General features: G+C 44.6%; 2 protein-coding genes across 2 annotated transcripts in view; one reads left to right on the top strand and one right to left on the bottom strand.

The window, feature by feature from the left end:
* The window catches only part of YAE1 (YAE1 maturation factor of ABCE1), a 109,582-nt gene that overhangs the window by 63,314 nt on the left and 28,818 nt on the right, over positions 1-17,450 (top strand). The gene's annotated exons all lie outside the window — the stretch shown is intronic.
* LOC122939389 (mediator of RNA polymerase II transcription subunit 1-like) overlaps positions 8,748-17,450 on the bottom strand; it is a 130,415-nt gene continuing 121,712 nt past the window's right edge. Inside the window, exons 11-14 of the mRNA XM_044295458.1 lie at positions 16,771-16,969; positions 15,611-15,706; positions 10,351-10,459; positions 8,748-9,337 (exon numbers count right to left, since the gene is read on the bottom strand). Coding sequence (XP_044151393.1) covers positions 8,758-9,337; positions 10,351-10,459; positions 15,611-15,706; positions 16,771-16,969 — 984 coding nt within the window. The 3' untranslated portion in view covers positions 8,748-8,757. The remainder of the gene's footprint in view (positions 9,338-10,350; positions 10,460-15,610; positions 15,707-16,770; positions 16,970-17,450) is intronic.

Genomic DNA, 17,450 nt, shown 5'->3' on the forward strand with positions numbered 1-17,450 from the left:
ATAAGAGGGTATTTTTTGTACTAGCACATCATATAAATGAGTCGTTTTTGCACTGGTGCACATTGTAAGGGTATTTTTGGTAATGACACACATTATAAGGAGGGATGTCTCTACTTACACACATTATAAGGATTATAATTATTTCTACTGGGGGACTATGGGAAACAGTATTACTAGTATGGGCATTACTACTATTGGGGACACTGTTAACACTAAGGGGGAGATTTATCATTCCCTATACTCCAAAAAAGTGACATTGAAAAGTCACAGGTTCAACTTTAGAAAAAATTTGTTTCATCTACCCTTTTTTGCCGTCCTCATCACTTTTCTAAAAGAGGGTGCGGCTAGGGTGGTGAAGGGGCGTGGCCAGGCACAGCAACAAATGTATTTTTATGTACGCCAGTTTTCTCATTTAAATGAAGACACATCTACAGCAGCTCCGAGTTGTTGTAGATATCTGGTTAGTCGCACGGACTGCAGGATGATGTATGGAATTGATGACGAGGCGTGCAAGTCTTGATAAATCTCCCCCTAAGTGCACTCTGGCAAATAATTATTTCTATTGGTGGGACTTTGGGGGGCACTATTTCAGTGAGGGGCACCCTGATACAGTATGAGTTTAACAATTATTTTTGCGGGATGTTTAGTTTCCCTGACACGAATAGTGTAAACATAAGTGCAGAGACAAGAGATGGCTAAAAGAAATGATCATGGCGGTCTGGTCTGAAAGGAGAAGATGAAGGAGAATGTCTACATTAGAGAAGACATCACTGAATGTAAGAGGTACGTGGTGCTGTATTGCCCTATATGTTTTATAGCGCTGCATGTAATGTTTTCCAAGTATGTCATTGCCAGTAGGGACGGAGGTTGAGAGTTTGGCATTAGGGGAGGGAGGGGGGATGCAGTTTTAGTTTTTGCCTTAGGCAGCAGAAAGGGTAAGCGCACCCCTACCCCTTGCCACAATGCACTGAGGGAAGGGGGCCCAAGCTGAATTGAGCCTTTAGCTATGCCCCCCGACTACAGTCACCATCTTCTAGAACATCATAAACATTTTAGAAGATGATTAAAGGCGCACATTGATTTATATACTGTATATTGCTTGAAATCTCTAATGCTAGTCTTTTGTACAGTAAATCACATGCTCGAGTATAGTACAATGCTTGTGTAGGTCACAGTTGTAGAGGAGTCAGCATTTGGTTCTTTGTTACCCCGTATAACTCAGAAGCGGTGCACATTCCTTTTTCAAATAAAAGTGCAGCACGCCAGACCTGCAGGGTATTGCGATAGTGAGGTCACGGTTATGGGCAATCGAGGGTTACTCACTTTTTGAAAGAGAACCCTGGGCAGGAATGCGGCAGTGAAGGAGAGGTAGACACAAGTTCCTCTGGGGCACACTCTGTATGGAGGGACCAGGCCTGATGGTGTGTGAGGTGCCCTGGATGTTGCAGGTATTTTAAGTGCCTGAGGCAAGGTCCCTTTGAGGATCGTGATGCCAGTGCCTGTACAGACAGTTGATAATGATGCAGTCCCTTATATAACAAATGCCACAGCAGGTTTACTTCACAATATGGCAAGTATAAATCTTGCAAGATACTTGGAGGGTAATCAGTTATCTGAGCTGGTTGTACTGGCTCTGCTGGGTTTGCAGGTTGCTCCCAGGAGGTCCATTCCTAGTACTGGGGTTACTTCATCTGTGCTAGCTGGGTTTACTGGTCTCCAGGCAGGCTGTACTCCTTCTCTAGCCTCCTGGGGCAACTAGAAGCCTGGACTATCTATCTGCATGTCAGGAGGAGGCCCTCAGCTTGTCTCTGGCTGGTGCCTTCTCACTTCTGTCTCCACAGACTCTTGACTATGACCTAACCCCTCCCTGTCTGGGCCTGGACATTTATACTAGGGGCTCCCTATCTCCCTCTAGAGTCTAGGATGTCTAACTACACCCAAATAGGCCTGCTGAGCATATAACAGGGGAACCATACAAATGTAAAAACACACAGAAAATACATTTAAATGCATACATAAATAGAATATCACTGTCCCTTGTGAGCAGAAGTAACACGTGACCCAATTGACCCTTGTGTAGTGCCCACCCCTACCTAGTGGGACACTACATAACCCCACATTACAACGTTGCCCATCCTCGGCGCAACATAAAGGGGCCCTGCCCAGCTGGATACTGCACCTGCAAGAGAAAAATAATGCAAAGCAGGAAAATACATCTACAGATGGAGATCCTGCAAACAATATGGCCTTGCTACATTTGGTATTTCAGTGGTTTACCGCCTCCACTGAGCCGTGGGTAACTGGCAGCAGCAACAGAGGGCCAAAACAACAAAGGACTCCGGTCCTGAAAGGGTTAATCCACTTCGATAGGGGCATGTCCAACTCACAGGGGCATGTCAAATCCACTGGGCATCACAGTGGCGCTCCCTTGCTCCATTTGTAGATTGGACCTGTAGTGAGAGTCAACAGGCAGATGAGCCCACAACACAGTAGCAGCTGCAGCATAAAAGGACCCCGGATTGGTATTGGCCCCATAGGCCTACAGGTAATCACGGTTGCTGACCGCAACGGTGCAGGCATAACAATCGTGGGCTGCTGCACTGGCCTGGGTACCGCTGCTGCAAGCGGTCCGGTGGGTTCCTGGACAACTGGCTCTGCGCGTCGGTGCACAGCATAGGAGGGCCTCACCGCAGGTGCCGACACTAAAGGTGGCCGGCTGGCAGGGACATATACTCTCACCTCAGACCCGGAGACGTCCGAGTCTTTAAGTCCACTCTCTTTCTCTTTCTGCTTAGGTGGAGTCTGGATCCTGGCGGAGGCAATCTGGCACAGCTCCCGTAACTGTTTCTCCAGCCACGCGATCTGGTCATCCAGGCTTTCGGATTCGGGATCGCTGTCCTCAGATGTCGCCGCCGGCACAGGTGTAGAAGTTGGTGCATCTTTCGCAGCCGCTGCAGGTTCAGGTGAGGCATCCGCTCTTTCCTTTTCGCATGTTCTCCAAGGCAGCATGGAATCGTTCCACATCTTCCAATTCTCTAATAGTCTTCTCCCTGCGAGGCAGCTCAGGTGAGGGCCATGGGCTCACCCTCTTTTCCACCACTGTAGGTTGCCAAAAGACATTCGGGCCAATAAAGGAGCCCCGCTCTTGAAAGGCATGATGGGCCAGTTCTGGAGAGCGCGCTGGTTCACGCTCGCAGCCAGTGTAGTCCTCATCAGTTTCCCAGTCCTCTGATTTCTTTCTTGGACGGGTCACAGCAGTGGCGTAGGGGCCTCGCAGGCCCTCGGCAGGGGTGAATTCCACTTCCTCTCCCTCGCGGAGGTTGTGCATATGCTCCGGGAAGTAGCTCCGCTTGACGGACCTCCGGTTAACATACAGGTCTCTGCCGGTGGTATAGTCTCTTATGAAACTGAAGCCTCGGTCCTTGTCGAAGGCCACAACCAACCCCATTCTCCTTTCCAGGCGGGGTTGGGTGTCAGTGTGGCGCTCGTGAATGGTCTTTGCCAGTTCCTCATAGTAGATTTTGGTCTTGGTTGTCTTCTTTATTGCGGCCTCTCATATCTCTACCATCAACGCTGACCACTTAAAGTAGGGCTGGAAAAAGTCTCTCCAGGAGCCATAATAGGTCTCCGGTTGCGTCCTCTGTGGCGGGCAGGTGGGTCTCTCCGGTCCCGGAGAGTAGGCCGGTGGAGCGTCCTCTTGCACTACACCAAGAAAGTCCATTTTCAAAATGTCAGGCGCCGACATCCCAGCAGAGCAGTCTTCACTCGTCAACATGCTCGATCCTTTTCTGGAGAGCAACAGGGTGGCGCCAATAATTGCAGACAGATCCTCCCATTGCTCTGGGTGGCCGCCCCCCGGGTACTCCAGTATAGGGGAGGCGGAGTCCATTTCAGCAGACATGCAAATGTCCAGACAGGGCGGTGGCGCGGACATATAGCCTTTCCCGCACTTTTCAGCAGAAGGCGCCAATTTTTACCGCCAATAAAGTATGAAGATGACGCAGCAATTAAATCCAGTCAGGTTAAGCGGCCATCTTTGAGCAAATCTCTGTCTATTCACTGACAGCAAGCGGTGGCTTAAACAAATGGCAAACAGTCCATGCAATATAATCTTCACACCGCAAATTACAGTTCTCTTTGGCCCAGCAATTTTCAATAAAACAATTAGGGCTTGTCACTTTAAGGCATATAATGGCACACAGTTTTTTTTATCCGCAATGGCGCAGGAATGATCGTATCCTGTTCATGACGCCAATTTATGCAGCACGCCAGACCCGCAGGGTATCGAGATAGTGAGGTCACGGTTATGGGCAATCGAGGGTTACTCACTTTTTGGAGGAGAACCATGGGCAGGCATGCGGCAGTGAAGGAGAGGTAGACACAAGTTCCTCTGGGGCACACTCTGTATGGAGGGACCAGGACCAATGGTGTGTGAGGTGCCCTGGATGTTGCAGGTATTTTAAGTGTCTGAGGCAAGGTCCCTTTGAGGATCGTGACGCCAGTGCCTGTAACGGTGGCACACCGATATATAGGAGTAGTAATTGAGTACACAGATGGTATGGTAAACCAAACGTTGCTTTACTTAGGAAACAGTCCAATTTTGTACAGACAGTTGATAATGATGCAGTCCCTTATATCACAAATGCCACAGCAGGTTTACTTCACAATATGGCAGGTATAAATCTTGCAAGATACTTGGAGGGTAAACAGTTAATGCTTCACAGAACTATGCTGCACTATCCCCTCAGCTATTCTAGCTGGCTGGATCCCAAGGCCTGTATGCCTAAATGCTGGCTTTAATCCTTGGTAATTCTTCCTCCCGTATTGACCCTTGCTTTCATCTTATAGTACCTCTGCCCATCAGCTTACTTATCTGAGCTGGTTGTACTGGCTCTGCTGGGTTGGAAGGTGGCTGCAGGTTGCTCCCAGGAGGTCCATTCCTACTACTGGGGTTACTTCATCTGTGCTAGCTGGGTTTACTGGTCTCCAGGCAGGCTGTACTTCTCTAGCCTCCTGGGGCAACTAGAAGCCTGGACTATCTAGCTGCAGGTCAGGAGGAGGCCCTAAGCTTGTCTCTGGCTGGTGCCGTCTCACTTCCGTCTCCACAGACTCTTGATTATGACCAAACCCCTCCCTGTCTGGGCCTGGACATTTATACTAGGGGCTCCCTATCTCCCTCTAGTGTCTAGGATGTCAGACTACACCCAAATAGGCCTGCTGAGCATATAACAGGGGAAACATACAAATGTAAAAACACACAGAAAATACATTTAAATGCATATGTAAATATAACATCACTGTCCCTTGTGAGCAGGAGTAACACGTGACCCAATTGACCCTTGTGTAGTGCCCACCCCTACCTAGTGGGACACTACAAAAGCTTCAACCCAAACTCATTGTAATTCATGATGCTCCTATTCACATTACTATACTAAAACAAATGGAACTTCCACAACACCAATTTACAATATATGCTTTCTTTTATCAGAGCTGCAGAATAAGCTTAGGCTCCATGGAGGCAAATGACACCACTCCGCCTCAACCTTATGCCATTAAAATAAATAACACTGACAACTTTTAATGGAATAGAAATGGCCGAAGTGCTTTATTAAGGGTAACCAAAATTAAAACCAATAAACTACTTAAAATAATTAAAACCATAACAAATACCAATTTAAAACCATCCATATATAGACCAAGATCCACTCAGCATCAGCTGAGCGATACAGCCCCTCTAATAAAGCACAGCGACAAAATAGCTTAAAATTAAGGGAGGGAGCGGTCCAGATCCACGTCGACTGCCCTGAGGTAGCGCCGAACCTGCAAATATAAAGGGGACGAAATTCCCGCCGTGCGGGCAGGAACAAATCAGAGAGCTGGAAATCTCCCACAGCAACAGGCAGTAACCAATTAGGAGCTCAGCTTCAGTTGCCATCCAAATTCTTCAGTGTAAACAGAACCAGCTCCAACCGGATTCAGCTTCTTTAACACCTTGACTGAGGTAATTTTACCTGAAAAATAAGGCGGGAGAGAAAAAAAAGGGGGGGGGGGGAATAGAGAGAGCAAGAGCTACCTAATATAAATGCAATAAAGAAGGTGGTTCATTGCCCCCAAGCTCTGGTGGGCCCGTACATTCACACGTCTGCAATTCTGTTCCGCATTTTGCAGAACGGAATTGCGGACCCATGAATTTCTATGGGGCCGCACTATGTACTGCCCAGATCCGGAATTGCGGATCCACAATTCCGTTCCCCCAAAAAATAGAACATGTCCGATTCTTGTCCGCAATTGTGGACAGAAATAGGCATATTCTATTAGTGCCATTGATGTGCGATCCGCAAAACACACACGGGCATATGAATGGACCCTTACACTACAAAATTATAAAGCATAAACGGGCACTAGATTATTAAAGGGACAGATAAAGGTATTACCAAGACATCAAAGTAGTCTTGTATTCTACAGAAATGGAGGACACAGACAGAATTAAAGGGAGCCTGTCGCCTCAAAAATGCATCTACACCCGCCTCTGTTAGCTGGGTTTCAGCGGCGCAATGCGCATGCACGAGACTTGGGGAATCGCAGCTGTCACTCTCAGGCAAGAGGGGACGATTAGGGGGCATGGTTACCTTGACTGCAAGCTGGCCAACACTATAGCGCTGATGGAGAATAAAACTGCGTTTTTTTTAACTTGCGCAGCATCAGACAACAGGATGAAACATATAATTATTAACAGGCTGCAGGCTACTACGAGGTACTGCTGCGGGATGTAGATGCATTTTTAAGGTGACCGGTTCCCTTTAAATGAGAACCTTATACCATGGTCCATCAAGTTACAATAATTTGACCCTGCAATGGCTTTTCCTGGACCACCTACCCTAACCCTAAGCAACTGGCTAAAAATGTAATCAATCTAGTATTTCTCTGGTGAGATTGAAACTGCTTATGGTGCCATCACACGTTCACAACAGGGCTACGGTTACTTCTGCTGAGCTTCACCTGTACTTGCTGTGGTTCCAAGTTGCTAGTACAGATGCATCGTCGATAACTGTGGTGGGTTACCTAGCACTATGGCACGCATGTAATAGTACCTATAATCCACACATCAGGGGCAACTGGAGCCGATCAGTGGTTGCCGTATTACTGATGCACTATCTAATAATGCCTCTACTATGTAAAGTACCTGTGATGTACTGTACTGATCACTACATGTGCAGGACAGGCTAGGACTTTTCAAATGTACATTTCTGTACTGTATAGGACCCTAAAGAAACGCCTGTACTCAGTAAGGCCTCTTGCACACGACCGTATGGCTTTTTAAGTATTTTGCGGTCCGCAAAAAACGTATCCGCAAAAAATACAGATTTCGTCCTTGTGCATTCCGTTTTTTGCGAAACAGAACAGCTTGCCCCTGATAGAGCAGTACTATCCTCGTCAGTTATGCGGACAATAATAGGACATGTTCCATCTTTAAAACAGAAATAGAAGGCATACAGAGTACCTTCTTTTTTTGGCGGATCCATTGAAATTAATGGTTCCGTATACGGAACACAAAACGGAATGTAAACGGGGAAAAAAAATAATAATTGTGTGCATGAGGCCTAAGAAAGATGATAGAATCTGTAAATCACTTTATGTTCTGCATGAACTTTTATCTGGAGTAGTTGTGTTTAATATTTTAATGCTACAATTAGCAATGCTACATGTTTGTTGAATACCAATAATTTTAGCAAGTAGCTAATATTTGCTTACTTTGTATCAAATAAAAAATGGGTGCATAAAAGGTGATTTCCTATTGCAACTTTCTTTCCTAGTAGTTCTCCCAATGTAGGTTACGGTGAAGATACTCCAGTTTCAGACTCTGCTATCCCTAAAACACCCATAGAAGTAAATAAAGTGGCTGTACGCATGCCCGACTGACCGGTGATTGGCGAGAGTCCCAGCAGTAGGACCTTCACCATTCACTGTGAATAGGGTATAAGTTAAGATAACTGGAATACCCCTTTACAACCTCTCCCATGAACAGCTACACACAGGGATGCTATTGATCCCTGATAACACCTTCCCTGTGTACAACACAGACAGAAAAAAAAAATCTTGACCACTGATACCACTATGTAAAGTTAGCATAAGGGTCCATTCACACAGCCGTATGTGTTTGTCGGATCCGCAAAACACGGACACCGGCAATGTGCAATGCGCAAATTGCGGACTGCACATCGCCGGCACGACAATAGAAAATGCCTAATCTTAGAATCAAAGAATAGGACATGTTCTATTTTTTTTTTTTTTTTTTTTTTTTCGGGAACGGAATTGCAGACCCGGAAGTGTGGATCCGGGCAGAATATCGTGCGGCCCAATAGAAATTAATGGGTCCACAATTCCGTTCCGCAAAATGCGGAACAGAATTGCGGACGTGTAAATGGAGCCTTAGAGTGAATTCAGATGTGGCTAATCTGTTGCAGAAATTTAAGCAACTAAACATCAGTTCCATTTATCTGATAACTTGTAGAAAGCCATGTTTTTGCCTGCAAAACAACCAAATTCTCAAGAATAGAAGTGATTTCTGGTTGCAGAAATTTCAATAATTGCAATAATTCTGCCGTTTCTGCATATACCCTAATATCCTGAGGAAAAGGTCATCCTTATCAGAAGCCTGGAAAACCCCTTTAACTTTTTTTCCCCTCCAAAATATAAACCAGTCACATTTTTTATGCTGAATATTCCTTTATTTAGTTTATTTAATATGAACAACATTCATTCATCCATTTCATTCTCCAGCATGGATCGTGACATTGCCAGTCCTGAAACACTCAAGCTGAGTTCTTCTGTAATACTTGAGCCAAGTTCTCCTGCAACACTGGAACTTTGATCCTCGGCTACGTTGGGACTTGGGACTTCGGCCATAATAGGGCTGAGTTCCTGTACAATGCGGGAGCTTTGCGCCTCAGCAGTAATAGAATAAGATCCCTCAGCAACACTAGAATTGATTTCTACAGGGTGAAAATAGGGGTGTTCTGTGTAGCCGGAGTTTGGTTCTTGAGTTGGACAAGGATTAGGTTCATGCAGATCAACTGAATGTTCACCACCATTATCATCATCAAGAAACATATCGTCATTATGGTCATAGACATCATTATTCTTCTCAAAGTTTGACTGCATGTCTTGTGGCATATTATGTTGTGGTTCAGTCACTGTTTCTTTTTGGTATTCTCCCGAATAGAGTGGGGGCAAAACATTGTTACCATTTGTATGATGCATCTTCATATCCTCAGAAACTACCACTTGCTGTGCCTTCTTAAAGATGGTTCTCATTATTAGGGGAATAGACATACAACTGAAAAAAAAGAAAAAAAGAAATTTGAACTGTAAGCAAGCCATTCAGCATAGCCTCCCATGTTCTGTTATTAGACAGGCCGCACATTACACAGCTTTTACAAAGCACAAAACCCTTAGTAATAAAGTGGGCACATCCATAGGCGCACAAGGTGATGTAAGGAGATTGCCTCAGGCAGCACCACCTAGGGAAACGTGGGCACGGCAGGGCTGTGGGCAATGAGTACTTCCATCCACTCTATTTTGCCATTCTCAGGACAGGAACACAGTTAAATGCTGCGGCAGGGCACAGGAGAGATGTATCCCAGCTCTGCCGTTCCCTCTGATAGGCTACAGACACTAAGCCTAAAGCCTATTACACGCCAGCACAATGGTGTCATCATTGCATAGCCTGAGCCAGGCTTTATGACTACTGGGGGACTATAGGAAAAATAATTACTGGTATAGACCCTATGGCATTATTACTTCTAGGGCATAATAGGGGACATTACTACTATTGGGGGAACTGTTAACACTAAGTGCACTATGGCAGTGAATTACTAATATTGAAGGGGCACTCTGTGTGGTACTAGTATTTCCAACTGTTTCTGCAGCATAGTATTGGGGGTAGCAGGATAGGGTGTTCAAGAAAGGGGGGGGGGGGGGGAATGATGGAAAAGTAGGAAATAAAAAAGAAGTTGGTGTGTCAAACTCTGCAGAGACAAGAGGTGGCTGAAAAAAAAAAGCATCATGGCCACCTGGTCCAAATGCAGAACATGAGGAAAGAGAACATCTACCATCAGGGGAGACATCACTGGATGTAAGAGGTATGTGGCGCTGTATTACCCTGTAGGTTTTGTAGAGCTCTATGTAATGTTTTCCAAGCATGTCTATAATAGTAGAGTTGTTAGGGGGATTGGAGGCGGCGGGGGTTAGGCTAAGAATTTGGCATGTGGAGGGGGGCACCATTTTAATTTTTACCTCAGAAAGGCTAGGTGCACCCCTGGGCACGTCATGAAATAAATATCTAGTTACCTTTCCAAAACTTTCATGATGAATTCATTGCTGCAGGGTGATGGTGGGTCTGATGAGCTAGTGTAGAGACTGCAAATTATATTCCCATAGCTCATGACGTCGACAACAACTGTGCAGAGACATAATGACAAGATGAAAGCAGATGAAGTACTACAGTATGCTTAGTGTAAATTAAACGCGAGTTGTAGGTTTTATTTCTAGTTCATATGTAAAATACAAAAGACATTCTGCCGTCTTGTCTCAGTATATATACACTCATTGACAGAAAAATAACGCATAACATAGTAAATGTCGGATTGAGGCAAAACTTGGGATGCAGTTATGTCAAGGATTACAGATGTGGTCTGATTAGACACTGCATCTTGTCAAAAGTGCTTCCCCCACTACTCTCTAAAAATGCTCTTAGAGGCTACTTTTGGGTAGTGTTTCTCCTGGTGAGAGAATACCGACTGCTAGACTTGCCTGTACAACTCACTAAAAGATATTCTGCCCAGTTGACAGACTTTGAAAGGGGACACATCATTAGACCAAAAGAAGCAGGATGATTGCTTCAACGAATTGTCCTCCATGGAGGCCATTCTGACCTAGCTGTTAGGAGGGAGCAGTGGTTACATGAGGGCATGCACACACTCCAAACAGGCTCTAGACAGACCACCAGTAGAAAGGATTGTTTGATCATACGTTTATGGACAGACCAAGTGCTTAGCGGAAAGATATTTTGTGTCATGGTCCCTATTAACAGCCAGCCACTGTCGCCTTTGTTTGTAGTGGCATTGTGATTGAAAAACCTGGACTGCTACGGAATGGAATATCATCATAGTCAGGTTTGAATATGGAGTGAGCCAGGAGAGACGGCTGTTGGCCAACAACTATTGAAAGTGTATGGGCAGCTTAATATTGCAATCACTTACATAGATCAATATTACATTAACACATAGAAAGTTTGGTTTGATTACAACAACTCCTTGGTGCTTTTCTCTTTTTGTCAATGAGTGTATGACAGTCCAGACATAGGAAAAAGAAAGATAAAAAGGGAGTTGTCCAACCATGACATTTTTTAAAAGTATAGAATTATATCAAGCAAGTGTCTATCCCTGAACCACATTTATCATCCAGCCTGAATCAATATGATAAATGTGCTGCAGGTCTAGACAGCCTGTCTAAGTTCAAACTATCTTTAGGGTTAGTAAATCTGGGCCTATGTTCCTTTGATCACTTACATTTAATGCTTTAGAATGCATATGCTTCAAAGCATTATAGCCTTTCAATGTGAAGCTGACAAGCAAACTATTAGGCCACACCACGGACACGGCCCGACAGGCCGATGCCTTTACCAGGCCTAGGAGCCATAGTCAGGCCCCTGACTGCCATAATAAAGCATTGTGGGTCTTGGATGGGCTTCCAGAGGCAATCCCCTCCCTTTATCAAACTCCATAGATGGATAGCGGAAATGTTCATTTGAAAATGAAGGCTGTTGACGTTCCCCCCCCATCATGTATAACGGAACAAAACTGAACAGTTATTTGTGCCCATAAACATGTATTAGGACAGAGGAAAATGGAACTCCTCTTAAAGGCTTCCCTGCTGCTCTTTCCTACGGCGGCTTACACTTCTCCCATACCCCCAGACCTGAGAACAGACATGGTGGTAGTGGGCATACTCATGTCCCCACAATGCACTTTCCAGGTCACCCCTCCCAGTTCCATCACTCTTATTCCCTTCTTTTGAGGTCCATACCATCAGGCTCTTCCATCCCCTCTCCCTCAGAGTAGCTGTTGTATACCGCTCACCCATCCAATTCCTGGATCACTTTGCTGTCTGGCTGCCACACTTCCTGTCCTTAGAAATATCAACCCTTATCTTGGGAGACTTCAATATCCCGGTAAACAGCCCTGTCTGCCTCCCAGTTTCTCTCTTTAACCTCATTCTTTCTAAATCTCAAACGCATAAAGACCATAACATACTTGACCTGGTCTTCTTCCAGCTATGTTCAGTCTCTAACTTTAAATAACTCACCTCTCCCGTCCCGCTCTCTGAACACAACATCCTCTTTCACCGTCACAAATCCACACCCATCCCAGCACACTCCTACTTATTACAGGCCATAGGACCTCATACATTTACAGACACTCTACATTCATCATTGGACCCAATCTCTTCCCTCTCCTACCCTGATCTGGCTGTAAATCACTATAAGGCCCCTTGCAGACAAGCGAGTGTCTTGCTGTGGACTCGCAGCGAGGCAACCGGCCTGATCTTCCAGCACTGCCGGGGTCACATAGCATTATACTGATTTATGATGCTATGTAACCCTTAAAGTTCTGAAATGCAGTGGATAACACTGACAGCATTCTGTCAGTGTCATCTAATACATTCCAGAACTGTAAGGGTTACATAGCATCATAAATCAATATAATGCTATGTGACCCTGGCAGTGCTGGGAGTTCAAGCTGGGTGCCTCACTGCAAGTCCGCAGTGTTACAGTCTCTAGTCTACAAGGGGCCTAAATGATGCCCTCAGCAGTACCCTGGACGAATTAGTGCCCCCTTCCTTCAGAACCTCCAAACGCAGACTAAAGCAGCCCTGATTTACACGGCAAACTCGCATTCTCCAGTGTTGATCCAGTAGTGCCGAACACCTATGGAGAAAAACTCAGAAAATTTCCTACATTACAAATTCATGCTAAGAGCCTATAACTCCACCTTCCACCTCGTGCTGAAGATCTGGCTGCCTACAGCCACTGTCATCGATCCCCTTTCCCTCCGTTCCCCTTGCATCTACTCTGGCTTGCTGTCCACGTTTGACCCAGTCACGGAAGAAGTCTCCAGGCTCCTCTTTTCTCATCCTACCACATGCACATCTGACCCCATTCCCTGGCGCCTACCTAATTACCTTCCAACAGCAAAATGCAACGTTGACTATTCTCTGCTCATTCTCCATGACTTCTCTGCAGCTTTTGACACTGTATACCACTATCTTCTACTCCCCATGCTCCAATCTATCGGCCTAAATGACATCCCGGTTTTATTCACATCTCTCTGACCGCTCTTTCAGCATCATTCGCTGGCTCCACTTCTCACTCTTGAGGTTCGGGTTCCTCAGTGTTCAGTCCTAGGCCCTCTCCTCTTCTCTCTCTACACAGCCCTAATTGGACACACCATCAGCAAATTTTGTTTCAAGTACCATCTCTATGCTTACGACACAACTATACACTTCATCCCCCAACATAACCCCTGCTGTGTTACAGAACACCTGTAACTGTCTTTCAATCGTCTCTAACATAATGTTAGGGCATCTCTCTATCTGAAACAAAATCTTTCAAAAAATGAACTTCTTGTGTTATTTCCATCTACTAGCCTACCTAAACTAGACATCTCCATCTCAGTGTGTGGCACTACCATTATGCCTAGGCAGCATGCCCGCTGTCTGTGTTATGTTTAACACTGATCTTTCTTTCACCCCCTATATCCAATCTCCCTCCCGCTCATGTCACCTGCAACTCAAAAACATCTCTAGAATCCACCCCTTTCTCACTATGGAAACAAAATCTCTCATTGTTGCCCTGATCCATTCCCACCTCGATTAATGTAACTCACTATTAATTGGCCTCCCCCCTCAACAGACTTTCCCCTCTCCAATCTATCCTTAATGCAGCAGCCACGGTCACCTATCTGTCTAACCGCAGCTCCAATGCCTCCACCCTGTGCCAGTCATTGCACTGGTTGCCAATACAGTATAGAATCCAATTTAAACTGCTTGTTCTCACCCACAAAGCTCTCCACAGTGCTGCACCCCTCTACATCTATTCTCTCATCTCTGTCTACCACCCTACCCATGCTCTGCAAATTACTTACGACTGACATGCATCATAATCTGAACATCTCCCGAGCTGCACCAGTTCTATGGAATGCCCTACCCAAGGAAATTAGGTTACATAACAATATACACAGTTTGTTTCATACGCTCCCTAGAAAACACATCTTTTTAGGGTGGCCTATCGCATCCCCTGATCTAACTCCTCTCCATATATAGTCCATTTGTCATCAGTTCCTGAACCTGATTCTCATGCAAACTCTCCACCATTCATTCAACTTTATATCTACTCCCCTATTTTCCCCAAGATGTGTTGTGTCATCCCTTTCCCCTCATAGATTGTAAGCTCTTGCGAGGGCCCTCATTCCTCTTGTTGTAATTATTGACTTGTATGTTGCTATATTGTACAAACAGTCATAAACATGAACCCTGCCTGAATTGTAAAGGGCTGTGGAATATGTTGGCTATTTTTTTATATTTTATTTTTTTAAATATATTTTATTTATTTATTATTATTTTCAAATAAACGCTTCCACAATTGTTTGTTCTCCGATTTGTTAGAAAGGTACAGGATTGTGGTGTAGGTAATAATCAGTCAAGATCAATTCAAGGGCATAGAGAGATCTCATGGGGCCCCATAGCAAACTTAGTATGCACCCCTCCCCAGTGAGAAAGGAGGAAGGAGAAGAAGAAAGGAGAAAACGGAAGAATAAATGAGAAAAGGGAAGAAGAAAGAAGTCATGCTCTGCCTCCCCCACTGTACCTGACTTCTATGTCCAAAACAGCTTAACAGGTACTTGACAAATATAACGCTCACTCCGAACACGATATTTCTCAAAGTACAATATTTAAATCATATAACATACGTTAGAAAAACTTTGATAAAAACCCCCTATTACAGCTGAAGATCTCTTGCTTCCCTTTATACAGTATATTATAAAACTGTTTGCTTGCAGCCACCAGTATAGTGCATAGAAATGTATAGTTACCACTAAAATCTATTGAAGCCATAAACATTTCTTTGCAGTGAACTCCCTCTAGTGGTGGCTGCAGGAAAATGCCATGGATCTACATGGGGAACAGTTCAGAGCCAGCTCCCCTCTCACCCAGGACCCATGGTAGGTACCCCACTAACTGAATTCACAGGCTGAGATCTCCAATTCACCCCATCAAGTGTGTCATTTTCCCCTTGTTGGGCTAGTGTAAATCAGTATACCTTCATTTTTTGCGGTATAGAACAGTGCACTCAATTGCTATATTCCATAGAGAGTCATCCTGCAGCATTTATTTTTTTGACATTGGGACCTATGAGCTGTGTATGCCACTGTATGGCTTAACAGTGGCAAACATTGGAGAATTCTCCCAACATGCATTATACACGTACTGTTAACCGACCCTTACACATTGTTTTTTAGGAACATACAATTCATATAAAAACACTACATACCACATGACAGACTGCCACCATTGGGATGTTGGAAGGATGTGCAGATCCTAAAGTCCCTTTGCAAGGAGACCTCAAAGTGTAGCATATTTGTATGATCTGAGAACATTCAACCATAATACATGAGACAAGTTTAAAAAAATAAAACTGACAGAAAGCAATAATCCCTTGTAATACATTAGAAAATTGTCTTGACCCTCTCCTTACATCCAAAGCATTTTAACAGCAGTTGTGTCTGCCACAATTCTCACACCCACCAAATCTACTTAATCAGATATTTAAACTAGGAGAAGGAGTAAATGGGTGACTATAGAGGAGTCGCTGCCTATAAACACTTCTCGACTCTGTATCTCATGGAATTATTGGACAGAATGTTGGTTAGATGTAGCCTCTCATGTCAACCCCATGTTGTGATCAGTAGGGATGCTTTTTTTGGTGTGAAAGGCTTCCAATCACACTAGGTGTCAAGTGATGACGGAGGAGTCAGTTTTTCCCCTCATTTGATGCAATTCAGGAGATCTGCCCAGAAAGACATCTTTCCTGGCTAGATCATATACAGTTACAGACCTGCCTTTGGGCAGTTTTGCTGAAGGAACTTTCTTAGGTCTTGACCTCAACTTTTGAATCTACCCATGGGTGTAACTATAGCTATAGCACTTTCGATAAAGCCCAAATGCAGGTGGAGGGGGGAGCCATCAAGTGCGAGAACATTGTACCTTTTTGTGGAGAACAACAATATGGTGGGTTTTCGCTATAATGTGGTGTTCTGATATATTGTGCCATCATACATACCTTTTGCTACTTGGACTGTTTTCATTTTCTTACACGGAGTGGTTGGGGCCCAATCTTATTTTGCTATGGGGCACTTTGAATTATAGTTACACCCCTTAATCTACCCTATTACAAGCAACTGCTCCCATTCATGCACCCTGCACCATTGATTGTCGATTCCTGGGAAAAAGAATTGTGTCTTCATCGGATACTGACCGGCAGAAGACTTTACTCAACCACAAACTTTCCGTGGCCCTTGTAAACAGGTATCTGCTAGTCATCAGCAGGTGAAACCGGCAGAAAGACCAGCAATTTACACCGCAATCACCATTATTGTTACATATCGGGGCATGTCTTTTCATCATATCATTGATCAGTAAAATGACCCTTACCTTTAGGGTTTATTGTGCCGGATATACAGCTGTTAAGCAGAGTATTGTAGGCGGTTTGGTGTCGTAAAATTTCCAGAATTGATGGGATATGACTCGGGTGAATAAAAGGTATTTTGCTCACCAATGCTCCCATCACAGTATGTTCATTATCCATTCTGCTGTTCATCACGTAACAGTGATCCTTACAGCCTGAGAGAGACTAGAAATAAAGTCTTATCAGTAGTCAGTATATATAAGGAAACAGAATGCCGATCACCGACTACAGGCAAAAGGGACTATAACAGTGTTGCATGAGAAACAGCACCACACTTTTCCATTCAATTCCAGTGAATAGGCATTTTATTATTATTCTGCGAACATACGGTGTATTCTCTATATCTCATCTTCTAACATCTTCCCCAGAAACCAGCATTAGACCCTGAAGCATCCTCTTTATTAGGAATCCAGTGCACAAGAAAAAGGAAATTGCAGCACTCAACTTCGGATGTTAAAAACGTTCTTTATTCTTCCATTGTTAAAAAATGGGTCAGTGGGACAGACAACATAAAATGCACATGTAAAAGATCGGCAACAGCCGTTTCGCGCTTGTATGCGCTTCCTCTGGCCTCAGTCTGTATGCGAGTGCAAAGCAGGTCTTAACACCACAGCTGATGCTTAACCCGCTCACAGGTGATATCGTC

Source organism: Bufo gargarizans, chromosome 5, assembly GCF_014858855.1.
Source record: "Bufo gargarizans isolate SCDJY-AF-19 chromosome 5, ASM1485885v1, whole genome shotgun sequence".
NCBI lineage: Eukaryota > Metazoa > Chordata > Amphibia > Anura > Bufonidae > Bufo > Bufo gargarizans.